This window comes from Felis catus, chromosome B4 (assembly GCF_018350175.1).
Source record: "Felis catus isolate Fca126 chromosome B4, F.catus_Fca126_mat1.0, whole genome shotgun sequence".
NCBI classification, from domain to species: Eukaryota; Metazoa; Chordata; class Mammalia; order Carnivora; family Felidae; genus Felis; species Felis catus.
Genome location: NC_058374.1, coordinates 29898228 through 29924626, shown reverse-complemented (window position 1 = coordinate 29924626; position 26399 = coordinate 29898228). Strand labels below are relative to the sequence as shown.

Here is a 26399-nt window from a genome sequence, read left to right as displayed (position 1 = left end):
CAGGACACTTCCCCTGTGCTGCCCAGAGTAACTCGTGTTGGTGGGCAGGGCTGCAGTCAGACCCGTTGTCTGCGCCTAGCTCACTGCTGGGGCCACAGTCAGACTGGTGTGTACCTTATCTTCCTTTCTCCCAGGAACAGGACTCACTGTGGAGTGGTGTGGCCCCTGTCTGGGCTACTTGTACACTGCCAGGCTTGTGGTGCTGCTTTGATGGGATCTGGTGGATTAACCAAGGTGGATCTATAAGGTGCACAGGGGCAGGAAGGGCAGGCTTAGCTCTCTTTGTGGTCTGTGGTCCCCTGTGGGAGGGGCCCTGCAGCACCGGGAGGGAGGCAGACTGTTGGAGGGATGGATCCCCCAGAAGCACAGTGTTGGGCATTTGCATGGTGCCAGCAAGTTTCGGTGATGGGAACTGGTTCCCTTTGGAAATTCAGCTGGGGAATGGGAGAGGGAAATGGCACTTTCCAGCACCTTGGCTTCCCCGCCAAGCTGAGCTCTGTCTTCTGGGATACCTACCTGGTGTCCTCTTGCCATCCCGCTCTCTGAGAGCAGAGCTGCTGACTTTTAATATTCCAGATGTTAAGTCCCGCTGGCTGTCAGAACTCAGAGTCAGGCCCCTCTGACTTTGCAAGCCAGACTTTGGGGGCTCTTCCTTTCCAGGTGGGCTGCCCCTCCACCACCCCGGCTCCCTCCCACCAGTCTGTGTAGCACACACCGCCTCTCCACCCTTCCTTCCCTCTTCCATGTTCCTCTTGTCTATGCTTGGCTCTGCAGAGTCCGTTCTGCTAGTCTTCTGGCAGTTTTCTGGGCTATTTAGGCAGATGTGGGTGGAATCTAAGCAATGAGCAGGACGAGGTGAGACCAGCGTCTTCCTACACCACCATCTTCCCCTCTGAGTCTCAAGTCAGAGCTATAAAAAAAATTTTTCAAGGGCACCTGGTGGCTCAGTCAGTTGAGTCTGTGACTTGACTTAAACTCGGGTCATGATCCTGGGGTCACGGGATCCAGCCCTGCATTGGACTCCCCACTAAGCATGTAGCCTGCTTGGGATTCTGTCTGTCTGTCTCTCTCTCCCTCTGTCCCTCTGCCTCTCTCTCTTAGAAAAACTTTAAATAACTAAAATTATAAAATAATAAATTATTACATTCATTTGAATCTGTTTCTGGATTTTTCATTCAGTACCAAATTCAGTACCACATTGACTTAGTTATAGTGTTACATTACATATTGATTTTTGAATAACTAAATTCTTATTATTCTTTTGTATAATCACTAGTTTCATTTCTCAATATATCCTATAATAATTCTGTTAAGCTCAAAAATAATTCCACTTATACCTAGAAATAAATTGCTTTAAATATATATATCACTTTGGAAAAAATGGAACATTGAAATATTTATAATATTGAACCTTTGAAACCAAATATAAATTTCTATTTCTTCACTGTTCATCTATATCTCTCAGTAAAGTATATTTTTCTTCATATAAAACTGTATTTTTGTTAAATATGCTACTGTAATATTATAAATAGAATTATCTCTATTATAGGTTCTAAATGGTTGTTTTGGATAAAAATAAAAATCTATTTTTTTCTTTTGCTTTCTTTAGATTTTAATTCCAGTGTAGTTAATGTACAGTATTATAATAGTTTCAGGCATATAAAATGGTGATTCAGCAGTTCCACATATAACTCAGTGCTCATCCAGATTAGTGTACTCTTGATCCCCTCCAACTATTTCACCCATCCTTCCACCTACCTCCTTCTGGTAACCATCTGTTTGTTCTCTGTACTTAAGAGCCCATTTTTTGGTTTGTCTCCCTCTTTTTTTTTTCTTTGTTTTGTCTCTTAAATTCCACGTATAAGTGAAATCATATGGTAACTGTCTTTCTCTTATTTTACTTAGCATCATACTCTAGCTCTATCCATGCTGTTGCAAATGACAAGATTTCATTCTTTTTTATGGTTGAGTAATATTGCATTATATATACACACGTATGTGTGTTATATTTAACATCTTTATCCATTAATCTATCAATAGACATTTGAGGTGCTTTCATAGTTTGGCTATTGTAAATAATGCTGCAGTAAACATAGAGGTGCATATATCCCTTTGAATTGTTTTTCTTTTAATTTAGTGTTTTGTATTCTTTGGGTAAAATACCCAGTGTATTAGATCATAAAGTAGTTCTATTTTTAATATTTTGAGGAACCACCATACTGTCTTCCACAGTGGCTGCACCAGTTTGTATTCCCAGCTACAGTGTCCTAGGGTTCCTTTTTCTACACATCTTCACTGACACTTGATGTGTCTTGAGGATTTGATTTTAACCAATCTGACAGGGATGAGGTAATATCTCACTGTGGTTTTGATTTGCACTTCCCTGAAGATGAGTGATGTTGAGTATATTTTCATGCATCTGTTAGCAATCTAGAAGTCTTCTTTTGAGAAATGTCTGTTCATATATTCTGCCCATTTTTTAATTGGATAATGTGTTTTTTGAGTGCTGAGTTGTGTCAGTTCTTTATATATCTTTCATACTAACCCTTTATCAGATATGTCATTTGCAAATATCTCCTCCATTCATAGGCAGCCTCTTAGTTTTGTTGGTTGTTTCTTCAATGTGTAAATGCTTCTTATTCTGATGTAGTCCCAATAGACTATTTTTGCTTTTGTTTCCCTTGCCACAGGAGACCTATCTAGAAACATGTTGCCATGGCAGATGTCAGAGAAATTATTGCCTTTGCACTCTCTTCTAGGATTTTTATGATGTCAGGTCTCACATTTAAATCTTTAATCCATTTTGAATTTACTTTTGTGTATGCTATGAGAAAATAGTTCAGTTTCATTTTTTTGCACGCAGCTGTCCAGTTTTCTCAGCACTATTTGTTGAAGAAACTTTTCCCCATTGCATATTCTCTCCTCCTTTTTCAAAGTTTAATTGACAATATAATTGTGGGTTTACTACTGGGTTTTGTATTCTGTGCCATTGATCTAGGTGTCTATTTTTGTGCCAATACCATACTGTTTTGATTACTACAACTCTAAAATATAACTTGAAGTTGGGAACTGTGATACCTCCAGTTTTGTTTTTCTCTTCAAGATTTCTTTGGCTATTCAGGGTCTATTATGGTTCCCTACAAATATGTTTGCTGTACCTGTGAAAATGCTATCAGTATTTTGATAGAGATTGCATTAAATCTGTAGATTGCTTTGGGTAGTACAGAAATTTTAAAAATATTTGTTCTTCCAATACATGAGCATGGAATGTCTTTCCATGTCTTTGTGTCATCATCAATTTCTTTCATCAATGTTTTATACTTTTCACTGTACAAGTGTTTCCCTTCTTCGGTTAGGTTTATTCCTAGGTATTTTATTATTTTTGGCACAATTCTAAATGGGATTATTTTCTTAATAGTTTTTTCTGCTGCTTCATTATTGGTGTATAGAAATGCAACAGATTTTTGTACATCAATTTTGTATACTGTGACTTTATTGAATTCATTTATCAGTTCTAGCAGGGTTTTTTTTTTTTTGGTGGAATCTTCCAGGTTTTCAATATCATGTCATCTGCAAACAGTGAAAGTTTTACTTTTTCCTTGAAATTTTGGATGCCTTTTATTTCTTTTTGTCCTCTGATTGCTGTGGCTAGGACTTCCACTACTATGTTGAATAAAAGTGGTGAGAGTGGACATCCTTGTCTTGTCCTGACCATAGAGGAAAAGCTCTCAGTTTTTCCCTATTTAGGATATAAAGTGTGGGTTTTTCATATAAAACTTGTTTCCTTGTTGATTTTCTGTTTATATGATCTATTCATTGATGTAAGTAGGGTGTTAAAGTTCCCTACTATTATTGTATTACTATCAACTAGTTCCTTTATGTTTGTTATTAATTATTTTATGTATTTAGGTACTTCCATGTCAGGTGCATAAATACTTAAAATTGTTGTATCTTCTTGTTGGATTTCCCTCTTTATTATTATATAGTGTCTTTCTTTGTCTCTTAATACAGTCTTTGTTTTAAGGTCTATTTTGTCTGATATAAGTATTGCTCCTCTGGCTTTTTTTTTTTTTTGACATACATTTGCATGATAAATATTTCTCCACCCACTTATTTTCAAACTGCAGGTGTCTTTAGGTCTAAATGGGTCTCTGGTAGGCAGCATATAGATGCATCTTGTTTTTATACCCATTCTAACATCCTATATCTTTGATTGGAGTGCTTAATCCATTTACATTCAAATTAGTCCATTTATATTCAAAGTAATTATTGATGGCTATGTATTTATGCAATTTTATTACTTATTTTGTAGTTGTTTCTGAAGACTTTTCTCTGATTCTTTCTTGTCTTTCTTTCATGGTTTCCTGATTTTCTTTAGTGATATATTTGGATTTCTTTTCTTTATTCTTTGCATGTTTATTAGTGTTTTTTGATATGTGGTAACCTTTAGGTTTGTATATAACCTCTTCTGCAAATAGCAGTCTATATTAAGTTGATGTTTAATTTTGAACCCATTCTTTTCTCCTTTCCTCCCCACATTTCAGGTATATGTGTTATATTTTAGATTCTTTTTCTGTGAATTACTTGACTGATTTCTTATAGAAATATTCATTTTTACTCTTTTTATGTTTTCTGTCTTTATACTATCACTTGTGGTCCCTCCTTTCCACCCAACAACTCCCTTTTAATATTTCTTGCAGAGCTGGTTTAGTGGTCACACACTCCTTTAGTTTTTACTTGCCTGGAAAACTCTATTTCTCCTTCTATTCTGAATTATAGCCTTGCTAGATAGAGTATTCTTGGCTGCATATTTTACCCTTCAGCACTTTGAATATATATATCATGCCACTCCCTTCTGGTCTGCCAAGTTTCTGTTGAAAAATCTATTAGCCTAGTTGGTTTTCCTTTGTTGGTTAATGACTTCTTTTTTCTCACTGCTTTTAAGATATTTTTCTTTATCACTATATTTTGCAAATTTAATTACAATATGTCTTGGGGTAAGCCTGCTTTTGTTGATTCTGATGGGAGTTCCCTATGCCTCCTGGATCTGGATGTCTGTTTCCTTCCCTAGATTAGGGAAGATTTAGCAATGCCCCCCTTCCTCTCTCTTCTTCTGGGACTCCTATAATATGAATATTATTACCTTTGATGGAGTCAGTAAGTTCCCTAAGTCTATTATCACTTTGTATAATTCTTTCACTCTTTTGTTCAGCTTCATAGCTTTCTATTATTTTGTCTTCTAGGTCATTAATTCACTCTTCTGCTTCTTTCAGCCTGCTGTTCATTGCATCAAGTATCTTTCTAATCTCACTTATTGTACTTTTCACCTCTGATTGATACTTCAACTGTCTTATTTCTGTGGTAAGGATCTCACTGATTGATGTCTTCCATTCTTTTCTCAAGCCCAGTGAGTATCCTTATCATTGTTGCTTTAAATTCTCCATCAGGCATGTTACTTATATCTGTTTCACTTAGATCTCTAACCATGGACTTATCTTCTTTTGTTTGGGATAAATTCCTCCATCTTTGCATTTGGTCTAAGTCTCTACCTTCTTCTGTGTGCTAGAAAAGCCACTTATGTCTCCAGCTCTTGAAAGTATTGGCTTTATGAAGAGGTCATGTAGCGTCCAGGGCCTCGTGCTTCAGGGAGGGTCTCTGGTGTGTGCTGCACGCACTCTGCTGTTCTGTTCTGGCTGCTCTATCCTTCAGGCAAGTCATCTACAGAGGCTCTCCTTGCTTGCTACAGGCAGTGTTTGATCCTTGACCTGAATGTGGTGAGTTTTAATTAAGTGTGCTCTGGTTTCCTTGTGAAATGAGAACTGTCTCCACCTCACTGGAACTGAGAAACCTCTTTGGTTGAGAGACATGATGTGGGCAGGAATTTGTGCTGGTCTTCTGGGAGAGGGGCCAACTGTAATGGGACTGAGGTAAGTGTGACTGGGAAGGGCAGTTGCACTGGAATACAGGGGAATGGGGCTTAAGGTAAGCAAATTTAGATTTCTAGTGTCCACACTGCACTACTTCCCACAGGTAGCTCTGTGTTTATGCTAAGGGGTAGGTCAGAGAAATGATGGCTAGCTCCTTTGTCCCACAGAGAGGTGTCTCTATGAATGCTTCCTCTCATTATTGCTCTAAGAGCAATAATCTTCCCACTGTGTACCCCAGGTGCTCTTTAGATCACTGGTTCCACACTGTATGTCTCCAATTTGTTTGTCTGCCTTCTCTCCAGGAACAGTACACTGCCCTCTGGGCTCTATCCCAGCTAAGCCTGCTAACTTTTAAAACTCCAGGCTTTAAGCTCTGCTCATTGTAAGAATTCATTAAATTCAGCCCCTCTTGTTTTCCAAGCCACTGGGCTTTGGGGAGACATTCTTCTGTGCATTTCCTTGCATATCCTTCTCTCCCTCACCCTTCTTCATGACCACAGCTACTTCCCTTCTACTATAGTCAGGATCTGTTTCTCCCCTAAACCACATCTTTGCACTTTCTATTATCTTTGATGTAGCTTCTATCTTTAGTTGTGGAGTTTGTTCTGTCAGTCTTCAGGTCAATTTCTGGGGCATTTAAGAGTGATTCCATAGTTATCTAGCTACATTTTTGAGACAAAGTGAGTCTAGGGTCCTCCTATTCTGCCACGATCTCCCTGTCTCCTCTCTTGCTGCTTTAAAAAAATTTTTCTGTATCACCACTTTTTGCCATTTTGATTACCATGTGTTCAATCCAGATCCAGGAGAATCTAGATATCTATTTCCTTCCTCAGATTAGGGAAGTTTTCAGCTATTATTTTTTCAAATAAATTTTCTGCCCCCTTTTGTCTCTCCTTCTTCTTGGATCCCATACTGAAAATATTATGCTTGATCAAGTCACTAAATTCCTTAACTCTATTCTCATTTTGCGTAATTTCTTTTTCTCTTAACTTGCTCAGCTTGATTGCTTTCCATTACTCCATGACTCTTCCAGGTCATTAATTTGTTCCTCTGCTTCCTCTAGTCTGCTATTTTGTCCATCATGAGTTTTTTTTTTCTTTTTTTGTCATGTTTATTTATTTTTGAGAAAGAGAGAGAGAGAAGGAGGGAGGGAGCAAGGGAAGGACAGAGAGAAGGGGAGACACAGAATCCAAAGCAGGCTCCAGGCTCTGAGCTATCAGCACAGAGCCTAACATGAGGCTCAAATCCACAAACCGTGAGATCATGACCTGGGCCAAAGTCAGCCACTTAACTGACTGAGCCACTCAGGCACCCCGCCATGTGTATTTTTAATTTCAATTAGCAAGCTCTTGGGTCTCTGCTTGGTTCTTTTTTATCTCTTTCTTAAGAGTCTCACTCATGTCTTCTACTCTTTTCTCAAGTCGAATGAGTATCATTATAATCATTACTTTAAGTTCTCTATCAGGCATAACACTTATATCTGTCTCACTTAGGTCTCCTGCTATGATTTTTGTCCTATTCTTTCATTTGGGATATATTCCTCTGTCTCCTCATTTCACCTAACTCTGTGTGTCTGCTTCTGTATTTTAGGAAAGTCAGCTACATCTCCTGCTCTGAAAAGTGGCCTTATGAAGAAGAGGTCCTGTAGTGCCCCAATGTAGTGTCCCCTGTCCCAAGAAACTGGTTCTCAGGGGGTATCTCCTATGTGTGTTGTATATACCCTCCTGTTGTGTCCTAGCCACTTTTTCCTTCACTCCCGTTATCTGCAGAGGTTCCCTTTGCCTGCTGTTGGCAGTGTTTGGTCCCTGGCCATGGAGAAGCACATTTTACAAGATGCACAGCAGTCTGCTTGTGAAATAAGACCTGCCAGCATTGCCAGGACCAGTGCTGTATGGGTGGGGTGCACAATTTTAACAAGGTTACACCTTGGGCTTCCACAGACCTGCCACCACTGCCAGGACCAATGCCCCACAAAACGAGCAGGCCAAGAGACAAGGTGTTGGTGATGGTTGCATGGGTATTCTGGGGAAAGGGACCCACAGCACCAGGACTGAGGTAAATGTGATGACGAAGGTTGAGTCTGGTGAAGGGTGAGGGGTTGAGGCTTGGTGTAAGCAAGTTAGATAGTGAGTGTTGGCACCATACTGGTTCCAGCAGGTGGCTCTGTGTTTATGCTGGAGGGTAAATAACTCTCCTTCCCATATACTCCAGGCATCTTTCAAACTGTGCTCTTTCTACAGGTTATTTGTTGTGCTGTCTCTTTAAGGGCAGGACTCAGCTTCCTAATGCCCTCTGGGTTCTCCCAGAGCCAGCCCGCTAATTTTTAAATTTCTAGGCCATAAGTCCTGCTACTTGTAAGAACTCATGAAATTTGGAGCCTCTTGTTTTCCAAACCAAATGTTATAAAAATTCATCTTTCCCATGTGGGCTCCCCAGTGTGACAATCTGTTTCTCTTCCTTCTCTTCATCCATTGCATCCCTCCATTCTGGGGACATGTCCTCATTCTTACCCTCTTCTATGTGGCCTCTGTTCTACCTTTACTCATGGAGTTTGTTCTGCCAGGCTTCACATTGTTTTCTGGATTATTTATGCTGATATAAGTGTTATCTAGCTGTATCTGGAGTGAAGTATGCTTACAGTCCTCCTATTCCACCATTTTCCCAGCCTTCTTCTATTGCTTTTTTATATCTATTTTGTCCTCAGCCAGCTTTTTGAATTATATCATTAATAAATTTGTGTATTATCTTGCATTTTTCCAAAGGAAAATTAATATACAAATAATTATACTTTTGTCTATCCACTTATGAAAATGTTTGTAGCTTTTTCCTTTCTTTGATCATTTAACACAAATTTCAAAGAGTGGTAAAAAACCAGCATCCTAGTTTAACTGAGTTTAGTTGGAATGCCTGCAGGATTTCACATATAACAGTGTCTCAGCTTGAAATAGATTTATTTGATTAAGCAAGTTTATTTTTCTTTCTATCTAGTTTACCATTTTTAATAAGAATGAGTATTAAATTTTATTAATATATCCTAGTACATAAAATGAATATACTTTAATCTGGCAAAAAAGCACAACACATAAACCTATTCATTTTCAAGGTCAAAATCATTCATTTAGAAGTTGTTTACAGATATTTCCTTCATTTGTTAACAATTTTAAAAGAACCTATATCATTTACCTGTAAAGCCTGTTTCAATTGTTCCTGAAGGACTTTGTTCTCAACTTCCAGAGCAAATGCTACTTTCTGTGATATAATATAAAGGAAAAATATATTCATTTTGGTAGCTCTGTTTCTATAAATTAATTGTTACAATTATCATCTGTCTATAATCCACAGATAGCCAAGATGATGATTTGAGCATACACATTTATTCACATATTTCTGTGGCATAATGGTGTATAATTTCTGCAGCTGTAGCTTCCTATTGATTTTGTATAGGAAAAAAGACCTTGAATCTGGTAAATTATAACTACAATAAGCTAAATATTTCATATCTCTGCTTCCCTAGACCTGATATATTTAAATATAAACATTCAAATTTTATGAAAAAAAGCAACTCTACTCTTAATAGAAAATAAACACAGTTCTGAGTTTGTGTGAATGAATGGACTCTGTTACACATGAAATGTATCAAGAATTCTCCATGAGATGGGAGACAGTTTGAGGAACCATATCTAAGATCCCCTGTTCTGCTTCTGGTACAGCAGAGAAAGTTGCTAGTAAACAGACCCTGCCACACATAAAAACTACAAACTCAAAACAAAAACAAATATCAACACTGAAGAGAAACCAAAAATAAGTAGATTCTTGAGAGAAGGTAACACTTGGAAGAAGAAAAGAGTCCTAGGTAAAATTCTTATTTCCTGACTTGTAATCTGAAGTCAAGCGCTACATGAGCCAGACAGGGCACCTAATAGCTGATAGAAAACAATTTTTTAGACCTTATAAACCAGAGGAAGGAAATCACTGCAAAACTTAGGGCAAGTCATACAAAGAAGAGAGCTTGATTGAGATAAGGAGCCCCAAACTCTGTATAAACCCTGCCCAAATCTCACTCAAGCCCAAATCATATATGCATAGGGAAGACTCTAAGAAGCCTATCAAAAGCTAAAAGAACTGAATGCAATTTGAGCTCCTCCTAAACACAGAATTTTCATTTTGCATCCAAAAACATTATTTATATATTAAAACAAGACAAAAGTAGGACTAACCATACTAGAAGAATATAGTAGAATCCGGAGCTTAAAGATGATATTCCCAATATTCAATAATTTATAATTACTTGACATTTGAAGAAACAGCAAAATGAGACTTACTCAAAAGATAAAAATAATCTACAGAGAGTGATCCCAAGACAGATTCTACTTTAAAGTTAGTGTAGAAGAATTTTAAATCAACTATTATTACAAAACCCAAAATAAGACAAAATATGTTCATAATGAATGAAATAATAAAAATCTTGGTAGATTAATACAAACTATAAAAATATCCAATGTAAATTAAAGCAGAGAAAAATACAGCAACTGAATTTTTAAAAAATGTAATTGATGAGCCTAGGTAGGAGCAAATAGGATAAGACAGTGGGGAAAGTCAGGCCATTTGAAGATACATCAGTAGAAAATACCTATCTAAAGACAAAGAGAACAAAGATTTTTAAAATGAAGAGGGACTGAGGAACATAAGGGATACTATCAAAAATCTAACATGTAATTTTATTCCCATAAGGAAAAGAGAGAAAGTGATAGAAAAAGTAATGAAATAATACCTGAAATTTTCCCAAATTTTCATCAGAGTGAAATGCTGAAAACCAAGTAAAATGAGAAAAATCTTAAAAGTAGACAAAGACAATGCCAAATTACACACAGAGAAATGATTATTTGAATGACTGTCTCTCATCAGAAAAATATGATCTCCAAATGAAAACAGAAAACCATCTTTAAAATAGAGAACAAATGTTTCTCTTCTGAAAAAATTATTTTTAGAAACTAAAAAATGTTTAAAAATTTTTTTTTCAACGTTTATTTATTTTTGGGACACAGAGAGACAGAGCATGAACAGGGGAGGGGCAGAGAGAGAGGGAGACATAGAATTGGAAACAGGCTCCAGGCTCTGAGTCATCAGCCCAAAGCCTGACGCGGGGCTTGAACTCATGGACCGCGAGATCGTGACCTGGCTGAAGTCGGATGCTTAACCGACTGCGCCACCCAGGCGCCCCCTAAAAAATGTTTTAAATCTACATTTTTATTCTCATTGAAATCTGAGAGGACACAGTATCTATAAAAATAGAAATAGTAATAATGAAGACAAAACAACTCTTCTAGCTACTGCTCAAGAGCTCTCTACATATGATTTATGTGTTGAAAAAACTCACATTCATAAACAGGCATAGAAATATAATAAGCCATCTAATGGGATTAAGCAACTTCAGAGAGGGAGACCAAGCTGAACAATCCAAGGAGGCATCTTCATTAAGGCAGGTCTAAAGGGACAGACAGAAAATAACTACAAAAAAAAATTAGAACTCAGAGAGCTCTGATGGATGCAATTATTTTTTTAAACATGTTTTTAACTTAAAATGTCAAGAGGAAAGACTCTGTTGGGCTTCCTGGGAAGATGACAGAGTAGGAAGACCCTAAACTCACCTCATCCCACAGACACAACTAGATAACACACCAGTGCAAATAACCCAGACAAAGACCCAAAGACTAGAAGCAAAAATCCACAACTAAATGTAGACAAAAGGCTAGTACATCAAAGAGGGTAGAAAGGGCAGAGATGTTGTAAGGGCCTAAATGGACAGCAGACCACCCATGGGAGGGAAGGATCTGTGGGTGCATAGAGTGGTGAGAAACAGACTGTCAACACAGAGAGCCTGAATGGGGAAGTTGAATTCCCGTAGCATTTGGCCTTGAAAATCAGAGGAGCCTGGGGCACCCAGATGGCTCAGTGGTTTGAGTGTCGGACTTCAGCTCAGGTCATGATCTCACAGTGCATGAGTTCAAGCCCTGCATACGGTTCTCTGCTGTCAGCACAGAGCCACTTCAGATCCTCTGTTCTCCTCTCTCTCTGCCCCTCTCCAGCTGGTGCTATCTCTCTCAAAATCAATAAATAATTTTTTTTTTAAATATGAAAATCAGGGGGGCTGGATTTCATGAGTTCTTACAACCATCAGGACTTAAACCCTAGAACTTTCAAAAATCAGTAGTTCCACTCTGGCAGAGTCTGGAGGGCATGCATTAGGAAGCTGAGTCCATAGTCTTAAAGAGACAGTGAAACATCTGGGAAGATATACAGCTTAGAAGCAGCAGTTGCAAAAATACCTGGGGCATGTAGGAGGGAGAGTTAGTAATCTCAGAGTTCACTGATGGAAAAAGGAGCTGGCAGGTGATATTTCCCTCCCTCTCCCACAGTATAGTCACACAGCCACCTGCAGGAACCAGCCAGGCACTAGGATTCACTACCTAACCTCCCTATACCATGCTTTGCCCCCTCCAGCTGAGTCTACCTCAGTCCTAAAACTACAGGTCCCCTCCCCAGAAAACTGGTGCAAACCTTGTCAATTGCATCTCCCAAACTTGCACAGAGGATGAATGCACCTCATTAAAACGGTAGCTCCTGAGCAGCCTTGGCTGGCACAGTCTCAGAAGGGGCTGCAAACCCCTTGTGGAAGGTGACAGAGACAGCCTTGTTAAAACAGTGTCCCACCACTACTTTCAAGAGGAAGAGTTGTAGCTGAGTTTCCTAAAACAGAGAAACAGACACACAGAGGTAGGCAAAATGAGGAGACAGAAGAATATGTCCCAAATGAAAGAACAGGTCAAAATTACAGCAAGAGACCTAAGTAAAAAAGATGAAACTATTATGCCTGATAGAGAATTAAAAATAATGATTATAAGGATACCCACTGGACTTGAGAAGAAGAGTGGAAGACATCAGTAAGACCCTTAACAAAGAGATAAAAAAAGAACCAAGCAGAGACCCAAGAACACACTAATTAAAATTAAAAATAGGGATCCTGAGGGGAAGATGGCGGTGTAGGAGGACACTGGGCTCACCGCGCGTCCTGCTGATCACTTAGATTCCACCTACACCTGCCTAAATAACCCAGAAAACCGCCAGAGGATTAGCAGAATGGAGTCTCCGGAGACAAGCGCAGACGAGAGGCCCACGGAAGAGGGTAGGAAGGGCGGCCAGGCAGTGCGCGCTCCATGGACTGGTGGGAGGGAGCCGGGCAGAGGGGCGGCTCGCCCGCCAAGCAGAGCCCCAAGTCTGGCTGGCAAAAGCGAAGGGGCCTGACGGACTGTGTTCCGACAGCAAGCACGACTTAGCGTCTGGGAGGTCATAAGTTAACAGCTCTGCTCGGAAAGCGGGAAGGCTGGAGGACAAAGGGAGGGAGAGCTGCTGAGCCCCCGACGACAGAGCTCAGTTTGGTGGGGAACAAAGGCGCTCACCAGCGCCATCTCCCCCGCCCATCCCCCAGCCAAAATCCCAAAGGGAACCAGTTCCTGCCAGGGAACTTGCTCGCTCTGCACAAACACCCAACTCTGTGCTTCTACAGAGCCAAACCTCCCGCAGCGGATCTGACTCCCTCCCGCTGCCACAGGGCCCCTCCTGAAGTGGATCACCTAAGGAGAAGCGAGCTAAGCCTGCCCCTCCTGCCCCTGTGCACCTTGCCTACCCACCCCAGCTAATACGCCAGATCCCCAGCACCACAAGCCTGGCAGTGTGCAAGTAGCCCAGACGGGCCACGCCACCCCACAGTGAATCCTGCCCCTAGGAGAGGGGAAGAGAAGGCACACACCAGTCTGACTGTGGCCCCAGCGGTGGGCTGGGGCAGACATCAGGTCGGACTGCGGCCCCGCCCACCAATTCCAGTTATACACCACAGCACAGGGGAAGTGCCCTGCAGGTCCTCACCACTCCAGGGACTATCCAAAATGACCAAGCGGAAGAATTCCCCTCAGAAGAATCTCCAGGAAATAACAACAGCTAATGAACTGATCAAAAAGGATTTAAATAATATAACAGAAAGTGAATTTAGAATAATAGTCATAAAATTAATCGCTGGGCTTGAAAACAGTATAGAGGACAGCAGAGAATCTCTTGCTACAGAGATCAAGGGACTAAGGAACAGTCACGAGGAGCGGAAAAGCGCTTTAAACGAAATGCAAAACAAAATGGAAACGACGACAGCTCGGATTGAAGAGGCAGAGGAGAGAATAGGTGAACTAGAAGATAAAGTTATGGAAAAAGAGGAAGCTGAGAGAAAGAGAGATAAAAAAATCCAGGAGTATGAGGGGAAAATTAGAGAACTAAGTGATACACTAAAAAGAAATAATATACGCATAATTGGTATCCCAGAGGAGGAAGAGAGAGGGAAAGATGCTGAAGGGGTACTTGAAGAAATTATAGCTGAGAACTTCCCTGAACTGGGGAAGGAAAAAGGCATTGAAATCCAAGAGGCACAGAGAACTCCCTTCAGATGTAACTTGAATTGATCTTCTGCACGACATATCATAGTGAAACTGGCAAAATACAAGGATAAAGAGAAAATTCTGAAAGCAGCAAGGGATAAACGTGCCCTCACATATAAAGGGAGACCTATAAGACTCGTGACTGATCTCTCTTTTGAAACTTGGCAGGTCAGAAAGAATTGGCACGATATCTTCAGTGTGCTAAACAGAAAAAATATGCAGCCGAGAATCCTTTATACAGCAAGTCTGTCATTTAGAATAGAAGGAGAGATAAAGGTCTTCCCAAACAAACAAAACCTGAAGGAATTCGTCACCACTAAACCAGCCCTACAAGAAATCCTAAGGGGGACCCTGTGAGACAAAGTACCAGAGACATCACTACAAGCATAAAACATACAGACATCACAATGACTCTAAACCCGTATCTTTCTACAATAACACTGAATGTAAATGGATTAAATGCGCCAACCAAAAGACATAGGGTATCAGAATGGATAAAAAAACAAGACCCATCTATTTGCTGTCTACAAGAGACTCATTTTAGACCTGAGGACACCTTTAGATTGAGAGTGAGGGGATGGAGAACTATTTATCATGCTACTGGAAGCCAAAAGAAAGCTGGAGTAGCCATACTTATAGCAGACAAACTAGACTTTAAATTAAAGGCCGTGCCAAGAGATGAAGAAGGACATTATATCATAATCACAGGGTCTATCCATCAGGAAGAGCTAACAATTATAAATGTCTATGCGCCGAATACCGGAGCCCCCAAATATATAAAACAATTACTCATAAACATAAGCAACCTTATTGATAAGAATGTGGTAATTGCAGGGGACTTTAACACCCCACTTACAGAATTGGATAGATCATCTAGACACATGGGCAATAAAGAAACAAGGGCCCTGAAAGATACATTGGATCAGATGGACTTGACAGAAATATTTAGAACTCTGCACCCCAAAGCAACAGAATATACTTTCTTCTCGAGTGCACATGGAACATTCTCCAAGATAGATCATATACTGGGTCACAAAACAGCCCTTCATAAGTATACAAGAATTGAAATTATACCATGCATACTTTCAGACCACAATGCTATGAAGCTTGAAATCAACCACAGGAAAAAGTCTGGAAAACCTCCAAAAGCATGAAGGTTAAAGAACACCCTACTAAAGAATGAGTGGGTCAACCAGGCAATTAGAGAAGAAATTAAAAAATATATGGAAACAAACGAAAATGAAAATACAACAATCCAAACGCTTTGGGACGCAGCAAAGGCAGTCCTGAGAGGAAAATACATTGCAATCCAGGCCTATCTCAAGAAACAAGAAAAATCCCAAATACAAAATCTAACAGCACACCTAAAGGAAATAGAAATAGAACAGCAAAGGCAGCCTAAACCCAGCAGAAGAAGAGAAATAATAAAGATCAGAGCAGAAATAAACAATATAGAATCTAAAAAAACTGTAGAGCAGATCAACGAAACCAAGAGTTGGTTTTTTGAAAAAATAAACAAAATTGACAAACCTCTAGCCAGGCTTCTCAAAAAGAAAAATCAAAGGGAGCAAAATTGGCAAAGATGAAGTCAAGCTTTCGCATTTTGCAGATGACATGATATTATACATGGAAAATGCGATAGACTCCACCAAAAGTCTGCTAGAACTGATACATGAATTCAGCAAAGTTGCAGCATACAAAATCAATGTACAGAAATCAGTTGCATTCTTATACATTAACAATGAAGCAACAGAAAGACAAATAAAGAAACTGATCCCATTCACAATTGCGCCAAGAAGCATAAAATACCTAGGAATAAATCTAACCAAAGATGTAAAAGATCTGTATGCTGAAAACTATAGAAAGCTTATGAAGGTAATTGAAGAACATTTAAAGAAATGGAAAGACCTTCCCTGCTCATGGATTGGAAGAATAAATATTGTCAAAATGTCAATACTACCCAAAGCTATCTACACATTCAATGCAATCCCAATCAAAATTGCACCAGCATTCTTCTCAAAACTAGAACAAGCAATCCTAAAATTCATATGGAACCACAAAAGGCCCCGAATAGCCAAAGGAATTTTGAAGAAGAAGACCAAAGCAGGAGGCATCACAATCCCAGACTTTAGCCTCTACTACAAAGCTGTAATCATCAAGACAGCATGGTATTGGCACAAAAACAGACACACAGACCAATGGAATAGAATAGAAACCCCAGAACTAGACCCACAAACGTATGGCCAACTCATCTTTGACAAAGCAGGAAAGAACATCCAATGGAAAAAGGACAGCCTCTTTAACAAATGGTGCTGGGAGAACTGGACAGCAACATGCAGAAGGTTGAAACTAGACCACTTTTTCACACCATTCACAAAAATAAACTCAAAATGGATAAAGGGCCTGAATGTGAGACAGGAAACCATCAAAACCCTAGAGAAGAAAGCAGGAAAAGGCCTCTCTGACCTCAGCCGTAGCAATTTCTTACTTGACACATCCCCAAAGGCAAGGGAATTAAAAGCAAAAGTGAACTACTGGGACCTTATGAAGATAAAAAGCTTCTGCACAGCAAAGGAAACAACCAACAAAACTAAAAGGCAACCAACGGAATGGACAAGATATTTGCAAATGACATATCGGACAAAGGGCTAGTATCCAAAATCTATAAAGAGCTCACCAAACTCCACACCCGAAAAACAAATAATCTAGTGAAGAAATGGGCAGAAAACATGAATAGACACTTCTCTAAAGAAGACATCCGAATGGCCAACAGGCACATGAAAAGATGTTCAACGTCGCTCCTTATCAGGGAAATACAAATCAAAACCACACTCAGATATCACCTCACGCCAGTCAGAGTGGCCAAAATGAACAAATCAGGAGACTATAGATGCTGGAGAGGATGTGGAGAAACGGGAACCCTCTTGCACTGTTGGTGGGAATGCAAATTGGTGCAGCCACTCTGGAAAACAGTGTGGAGGTTCCTCAGAAAATTAAAAATAGACCTACCCTATGAGCCAGCAATAGCACTGCTAGGAATTTATCCAAGGGATACAGGAGTACTGATGCATAGGGCCACTTGTACCCCAATGTTCATAGCAGCACTCGCAACAATAGCCAAATTATGGAAAGAGCCTAAATGTCCATCAACTGATGAATAAAGAAATTGTGCTTTATATACACAATGGAATACTACGTGGCAATGAGGAAGAATGAAATATGGCCTTTTGTAGCAACATGGATGGAACTGGAGAGTGTGATGCTAAGTGAAATAAGCCATACAGAGAAAGACAGATATCATATGGTTTCACTCTTATGTGGATCTTGAGAAACTTAACAGAAACCCATGGGGGAGGGGAAGGAAAAAAAAAAAGAGGTTAGAGTGGGAGAGAGCCAAAGCATAAGAGACTGTTAAAAACTGAGAACAAACTGAGGGTTGATGGGGGGTGGGAGGGAGGGGAGGGTGGGTGATGGGTATTGAGGAGGGCACCTTTTGGGATGAGCACTGGGTGTTGTATGGAAACCAATTTGACAATAAATTTCATATATAAAAAAATTAAAAATAAAATTAAAAATAGACATGATGGAATAAATGGCAGGCTAGAGGAAGCAGAGGAACAAATTAATGGCCTAGAAGACAGAGTAATGGAAAGTAATCAACTTAAGCCAGTGAGAGAAAAAAATAAACAAAATGAGAATAGATTTAGGAAACTCAATGACTTCATCAAGCACAATATTTGCAGTATAGGGATCCCAGAAGAAAGAGAGACAAAAGGGGGCAGAACATTTGTTTGAAGAAATTATAGCTGAAAACTTCCCTAATCTGGGGAAGGAAACAGATATCTAGATCCATAAGGGACAGAGATGCCTCAACAAAATCAACCCAAGGAGGTCCACACCAAGACACATGCTAATCAAACTGTTGTGACAAAGAAAAAAAATTTTAAAGCAGCAAGAAAAAAGAAGACAGTTACATGCAAGGGAAACCCTGGAAGGCTATCAGCAGGTTTTTCAGCAGAAACTTCACAGGACAGAAAGGAGTAGCGTGATATATTAAAAGTGCTAAAAGGGAGAAATCCACAGCCAATAATTCCCTATTCAGTAAGGCTATGATTCAGAATAGAAGGAGAGTTAGTGAGTTTCTCAGACAAATAAAAACTAAAGGAGTTCATGCCCACTAGAACAGCTCTAAGAAATATTAAAGGGGACTCTTAGAGTGGAAAGGAAAGACCGTAAGTAAGAATATGAATAGTGAAAAACACAAAAGAAGTAAAAATAAGTATATATCTTTTCAAGGGATGTATTTGTTCAAGGGATTCACAAAATAATTTAAAATATGACATTACACACCTTAAATGGGGGTGGAAGAGTAAAGAATGGGTTCCAATTTAAGTGACCATCAACATAATACAGACTGTTACATGCAGAAGATGTTATACACAAACGTAATAGTAATCACAGACCAAAAATGAGTAATAAATATGCAAGGAATAAAAAGAATGGAATCCAAGTACATCACTAAAGAAAGACAGCAAATGATTAAAAACAGCAAGGGATAAAAGAATCAGAGAAAACCTGCAGAAACAACCACAAAACATGTAACAAAAGGGTTGAGCGTAAATGGACTAAATGCTTGAATCAAATGACACAGAGACAGAGAGAACTAAAAAATCAAGATTCATTCATATGCTTCCTACAAGACACTAATTTCAGACCTAAAGACACCAGTAGATTGAAAGTGAAGGAATGGAGAAACATCATGCAAATGGATGTAAAAAGAAAGCTTAAGTAGCAATATTTATGTCAGACAAAATAGACTTCAAAAAAGAGTTTAACAAGAGATAAAGAATAATACTATATAAATAATAAAAGTGGACAATCCAACAGAAGATACAACAATTTTGTACATATTGTACAATGTTGTAAATATTTATGCACTTAACGTGGAAGCACTGAAATATGCAAAAGTTAATAACAAAAATAAAGGAACTAATCAGTAGTAATATAATAATAGAAGAGGGCTTTAACATCCCACTTACATTTATGAACAGATCATCCAAACATAAAATCCACAAGGGAAACAATGGCTTTGAATGACATGTTGGACCAGATGGACCTGACAGATATATCCAGAACACTCCATCATATAACAGTAGAATACACATTCTTTTCAAGTAAACATGGAACATTCTCCATAGTTGATCACATATTAGGCCACAAACAAATTCAAGAAATTCCAAGATATCATGGTCATACCATGCAACTTTTCTGACCACAATGCTATGAAACTAGAAATCAACCACAAGAAAAATATGGAAAGACCACTAATATATGGAGGTTAAATAACATGCTACTAAGCAATTAATGGGTCAGCCATGAAATCAAAGAAAACATTAAAAATTACATGGAGACAAATGAAATGAAAATATAATAGTACAAAATTTCGGGATCCAGCAAAGGTAGTTCTAACAGAAAAGTTTATAGCAAAATATACCTACCTCAAAAAGGAAGAAAAATCTCAAACAACCTAACCTTACACCTAAAGGAGTTAAAAAAGAAGAACAAACAAAACCCCAAAACAGCAGAAGGAAGAAAATAATAAAGATTAGAGCAGAAATAAATGATATAGAACCTAAAAAATAAGAGAACAAATCAATGAAACCAGGAGCTGGCTCTTTGAAGAGAGGGACAAAATTGGTAAACCTGTAGACAGACTCATAAAAAAAGAGGGGGTACTCTAATAAAACTCTAAATCACAATTGAAAGAGAAGAAACAACAATCAGCACCACAGTAATACAAAAAATATAAGGTAATATTATGAAAAATTATATTCCAACAAATTGGACAACATGGAAGAAATGGATAAATTCCTAGAAACATATAACCTACCAAAACTGAATCCAGAAGAAAGAGAAAATTTGAACAGACTGATTACCAGCAAAGAAATTGAATCACTAATCAAAAAATTCCCAACAAAGAAAAGTCCAGGACCAGAGGGCTTCACAGGTGAATTCTACAAAACATCTAAAGAAGAGTTAATACATATTTTTCTCAACAAATAAAAGACAAAGAAAAACTTCCAAATTCATAAGGCCAGCATTACCACAAAAAAGAGAACTATCATCCTAGTATCTCTGATGAACACAAATGCAAAAATCCTCAACAAAACACTAGCAAACCAAATCCAACAATACATTAAAAACATCATTCACCACAATCAAGTGGGATTTATTACTGTGATGCAAGGTTGGTTCAATATTCACATGCTATATAACATCAATAAGAGAAAGGATAAAAACCATATGATCATTTCAATAAATGCAAAAAAGCATTTGATAAAGTATAACATCCATTCATGATAAAAGCCCTAAACCAAGTAGTTTAGCAGGAACATACCTCAAGTTAATAAAGACCTTATATGAAAAATCCACAGCAAACATCATACTCAATGGTGAATAACTGAGAGCTTTTCCCCTAAAGTCAGAAACAACACCAGGATGTCCACTCACATCACTTTTATTCAATATAATACTGGAAGTCCTAGCCACAGCAATCAGACAACAAAAAGAAATAAAAGGCATCCAAATTTGTAAGGAAGAAGTAAAACTTTCACTATTTGCAGATAACATGATGCTATACATAGAAAATCTGAAAGACTCCATAAAAAACTACCAGAACTGATTGATTTAGTAAAGTCATGGAATACTAAATATACAAAAATCTGTTTAATTTCTATACACTAATAATGCAGTAGCAGAAAGAGAATTTCAGAAAATAATCCCATTTATAATTGTATCAAAATCAAAAGATACCTAGGAATAAACTTAACCAAAGAGGTGAAAGACCTGTACTCTGAAAAGTATAAAACATTTATGAAAGAAATTGACAATGACACAAAGAAATGGGAAGACATAGCACACTCAAGGTTTGGAGGAACAAATATTGTTTAATGTCTATAGTACATAAAGCAACCTACACATTTAATGCAATCCCTATCAAAATACTACCAGTATTTTTCACAAAATTATAACAATCCTAAAATTTCTATGGAACCACAAAAGACCTAAAATAGCCAAAGAAATATTGAAATTGAAAAGGCAAAGCTGGAGGTATCACAATTCCAGACTTCATGTTCCATTACAAAGCCACAGTAATCAACACAGACATAGATCAATGGAACAGAATAGAAGACACAGAAACACAATTATAATGGTCAATTAAACCTTGACAAAGGAGGAAACAATATGCAAAGAAAGACACATTTTCTCCAAAAAATAGGGTGAGAAAACTAGACAGCAACATAAAAAAGAATGAAATTGGACCACTTTCTCATAGCATACACAAAAATAAACTCACAATGGATTAAACACCTAAGTATGAGACAAGACCATAAAAATCCCAGAAGAGAGCACAGGGTTTAATTTCTCTGACATTGGCGATAGCAATGTGTTTCTAGATATGTCTCCCAAGACAAGGGAAACAAAAGCAAAAATAAACTATTGGGACTTCATCAAAATAAAAATCCTCTTCACAGTGAAGGAAACAATCATCAAAAGTAAAATGCAACCTATGGAATGGGAGAAGACATTTGCAAATAACATATCTGATAAAGCTTTGGTATCCAACATAAATAAAGACCTGATACAACTCAACACCCAAAAACCAAATAATCCAATTTAAAAATGGAGAAAAGATATGAACAGATATTTCTCCAAAGAAGATATCCAGATGGCCACCAGATACATGAAAAGATGCTCAACACCACTCATCATGAGGGAAATGCAAATTAAAGCTACATTGAGATATCACCTCACACTTGTCAGAATGACTAAAATCAATAACACAAGAAACAACAGGTGCTGTCAAGGATGGGGAGAAAAAGAAACCCTGGTGTACTTTTGGTGGGAATGCAAACTGGTGCAGCCCTTGTGGAAAAAAGCATGGAGGTTCTTCACAAAGTTAAAATTAGAACTATCTTATGATCCAATAATCCCACTACTGGGTATTTACCAAAAACTACAAAAACACTAATTCAAAGAGATACATGCACCTCTATGTGTATTTCAGCATCATTTACAATAGCCACATTATTGAAGCAGCTCAAATGTCCATCAATAGGTGAATGGATTTAGAAGATGTGTATATATATATGATGGTATATTATTCAGCCATAAAAAAGAACAGAATCTTGCCATTTGTAACAACATGGACGGTTCTAGAGAGTATAATGCTAAGTGTAGTAAGTCAGTCAGAGAATGACAAATACCATATGATTTCACTTACGCGTAGAGTGTAAGAAAAAAAAAACAAATGAATAAATGTGAAAAGAAAGAGCAAGAGAGGCAAATCAAGAAACAGACTCAACTACAGAGAACTATAGGTGGAGTCGGGTGAGGTGATGTGTAAAATAGGTGATGAGGTTTAAAGAGTACACTTACCATGATAAGCATTAAGTTATGTATAGAATTGTTCAGTCACTATATTGTACACCTAAAACTAATATAACACTGTGTGATAACTATATTAGAATTAAAATTAATAACAATTTTAAAAAGTCAAGAAGAAATAAAAAGGAGAAAGGCTACTTTTGAAAATTGATTTAAAACTATGGAAAGTAAACAAAATAAATATTTCATAGCACACACCTACACACACAAACATACAAATAGAAGCCAAGACCAAAAATATAGAAAACCTAAAGATTAGATCTAGGAATCATAATATTTAAATATTAGTCTCATAAGGGTAAAATAAAAAATATCAATGATAATGAAATAAGTATGACAATAAAACTTCCTTGATTAAATAAAAAAATTTAAGATCTGGTGAAATTTCTATACTTCAATGAGAAATAAAGGCAAGAAGAAGACTGGGTCCCAAACAACATGCAACTACTATACCTACCTGAAACTCTTTACCCAAACCTTCCATGAGAAAAAAATAATATTCTATCATGTTTAAGATATTGAATTGTATGGGGTCTCTTTATATAGCAGCCTAATATATTTACTAACAAAGATACAGAGAGTTATATAACATAAATCTAGATACCATTGAATTTTATAAAGAGAGAAAGGGTGGGAAGAGAAAGGGAAAGAAAACATGTACTCCATATGGTAGAATACAATGGCCATAAATTGTAGTAGCTCCCCTCAAAAGATGGAGTCTATTTTTTCAACTCCTTAAAAGTGGGCTGGCCTGTGACTTGCATTGGCCAATAGGATACAATGTAAAAGACAGTATCTGAGGTTTTTTAGATACTGGCCAAAAGAAGTCTTTCCAGCTTTGTTGTGCTCTTACTATTGGAAATCCTTCTGTAAACCACCCAGAGCTAGCCTTTTAGAGGATATGAGACTAGGAAGAGGTCCCATCTGTCACAGATGTCCCACCTGGGACTGCATACATGTGGATAAAGCTAAAACCATCCAACCCAAGCCAAGCCTTCCCAGAGAACACTTAAGCAGTCACTCTGAGAAATAATGACTATCTACTGTATTTCTTTTATTCTTGAGTTAGTTAACATACAGTGTAGTCTTGGCTTCAGCAGTAGAATCCAGTGTTCATCTCAACAAGTGTCCTCCTCAATGCCCATCACCCGTTTTCTCCACCCCCATCAACCCTCAGTTTGTTCTCTGTTTAGAGTCTCTTATGGTTTGCTCCCCTTGCTGTTTTTATCTTATTTTTCCTTCCCTTCCCCTACGTTCATCTGTTGAGTTTCTCAAATTCCACATTTGAGTGAAATCATGTTATATATGTGTTTCTCTGATGGACTTATTTCACTTACCATAGTACCCTACAGTTCCATCCATGTTGGTGCAAATGGTAAGATTGCATTCTTTTTCATCACTGAGTAGTATTCCAGTGTGTGTGTGTGTGTGTATTACATATATTCTTTATCCATTCATCAGTTGATGTACATTTGGGCTCTTTCCATAATTTGGCTATTGTTGATAGTGCTTTTACACATCGGGGTACATGTGCCACTATGAATTGGCACTCCTGTATCCTTTGGATAAATTCCTAGTAGTGCTATTCCTGGGTCATAAGGTAAATGGGCATCTGGGTGGCTCAGTCATTAAGCATCTGACTTTGGCTCAGCTCATGATCTCACCGTTCATGAGTTTGAGTCCCACATCGGGTGAGCTTGAGCACTGCATAGGGTGAGATCAAGCCCCGCTTCCAGTGATTCCTGCTTCTCTCTCTCTCTCTCTCTCATTCTGTCCCTTGCTCACTTATATCCATTCTCTGAATTAATTAAAATAAAATAATTAAAAAATATATATAACACATCTTCTTAACCCATTCATCAGTGGATGGACATTTAGGCTCTTTCCATAATTTGGCTATTGTTGATTTAGCACTGTGATAAACATTGGGATATATGTGCCCCTATGAATCAGCATTCCTGTATCCCTTGGATAAATTCCTAGTAGTGTAATTGATGGGTCACAGGGTAATTCTAATTTTTTTAAGGAACCTCCACATTGTTTTCCAGAGTGGCTGCACTAGTTTGCATTCCCACCAGCAGTGCAAAAGAGATCCTCTTTCTCCACATCCTCACCAACATCTGTTGTTTCCTGAGTTGTTAAGTTTAGCCACTCTATTATGAGGTGGTATCTCATTGTGGTTTTGATTTGTATTTCCCTGAAGATGAGTGATGCTGAGCCCCTCTTCACATGTCTGTTAGCCATCTGGATGTCTTCTTTGGAAAAGTGTCTATTCATGTCTTCTTCCCATTTCAGTAGATTATTTGTTTTTTAAGTGCTGAGTTGGGTAAATTCTTTATAGATTTTTGATACTAAAACTTTATTCAAGATGTCATTTGCAAATATCGTCTCCCATTCCATCAGTTGCCTTTTAGTTTTGTTGATTGTTTCCTTTGCTCTGAAGAACCTTTTTATCTTGGTGAGGTCCCAATAGTTCATTTTTGCTTTTATTTCCCTTGTTTTCAGAGACATGTCAAGTAAGATGCTGCTTGGCCAAGGTCAAAGAGATTGCTGCCTATTTTCTCCTCGAGGATTTTGATGGTTTCCTGTCTCACATTTAGGTCTTTCATCCATTTTGAAATCATTTTTGTGTATGGTGTAAGAAAGTGGTCCATTTCTCCCAGCACTGTTTGCTGAAGAGACTGTCTTTTTTCCATTGGATACTGTTTCCTGATTTGTCAAAGATTAGTTGGCCATATATCTGTGGGTCCATTCCTGGGTTCTGTGTTCTCTTCCCTTGATCTATGTGTCTGTTTTTGTGCCAGTAGCATACTGTCTTGATGGTTACAGCTTTGTAATACAAGTAAAAGTCTGGGATTGTGATTTCTCCAGGATTGATTTTCTTTTTCAACATTACTTTGGATATTCAGGGTCTTTTGTGGTTCCATATACAATTTAAGATTACTTGTTCCAGGTCCGTGAAGAATGTTGGTGTGATTTTGATTGGGATTGCATTGATTCTCTGCCTATATGATCTGTCCATTGTTGTAAGTGGAGAATTAAAACCCCTACAATCCCAGTATTATCTATACATTTATATATGTTTGTGATTTATATATTTGGGGATTTCCACATTTGGGAACAATTTCCACAATTGTTAGCTCTTCTTGATGGATAGACCCCTTAATTATGATATAATGCCCTTCTTCATCTCTTGTTACAGCCTTTGTTTTAAAATCTAATTTGTCTGATAGAAGTATGGCTATTCCAGCTTTGTTTTGAATTCCAGTAGCATGATGGTTCTCCATCCCCTCACTTTAAATCTGCAGGTGTCCTCAGGTCTAAAATGAGTCTCTTGTAGGCAGCATATAGATGGATCTTATTTTTTCAATCCATTCTGATACCCTATGTCTTTTGATTGGGACATTTAGTCTATTTACATTCAGAGTGATTACTGAAAGATATGGATTTAGTGCCATTGTGTTATCTGTAGGTTTTGTGATAGCTCTGGTCCTTTGTAGTCTGCTACTTTCCACTCACAGAATCCCCCTTCAGATCTCCTGCA

At 38.1% G+C, this 26399-nt stretch overlaps 1 protein-coding gene across 1 annotated transcript in view; it reads right to left on the bottom strand.

Moving 5' to 3' along the window:
* The window catches only part of CCDC7 (coiled-coil domain containing 7), a 407709-nt gene that overhangs the window by 289385 nt on the left and 91925 nt on the right, over positions 1 to 26399 (bottom strand). The window contains 1 exon segment of the mRNA XM_045062653.1: positions 9111 to 9176. Coding sequence (XP_044918588.1) covers positions 9111 to 9176 — 66 coding nt within the window.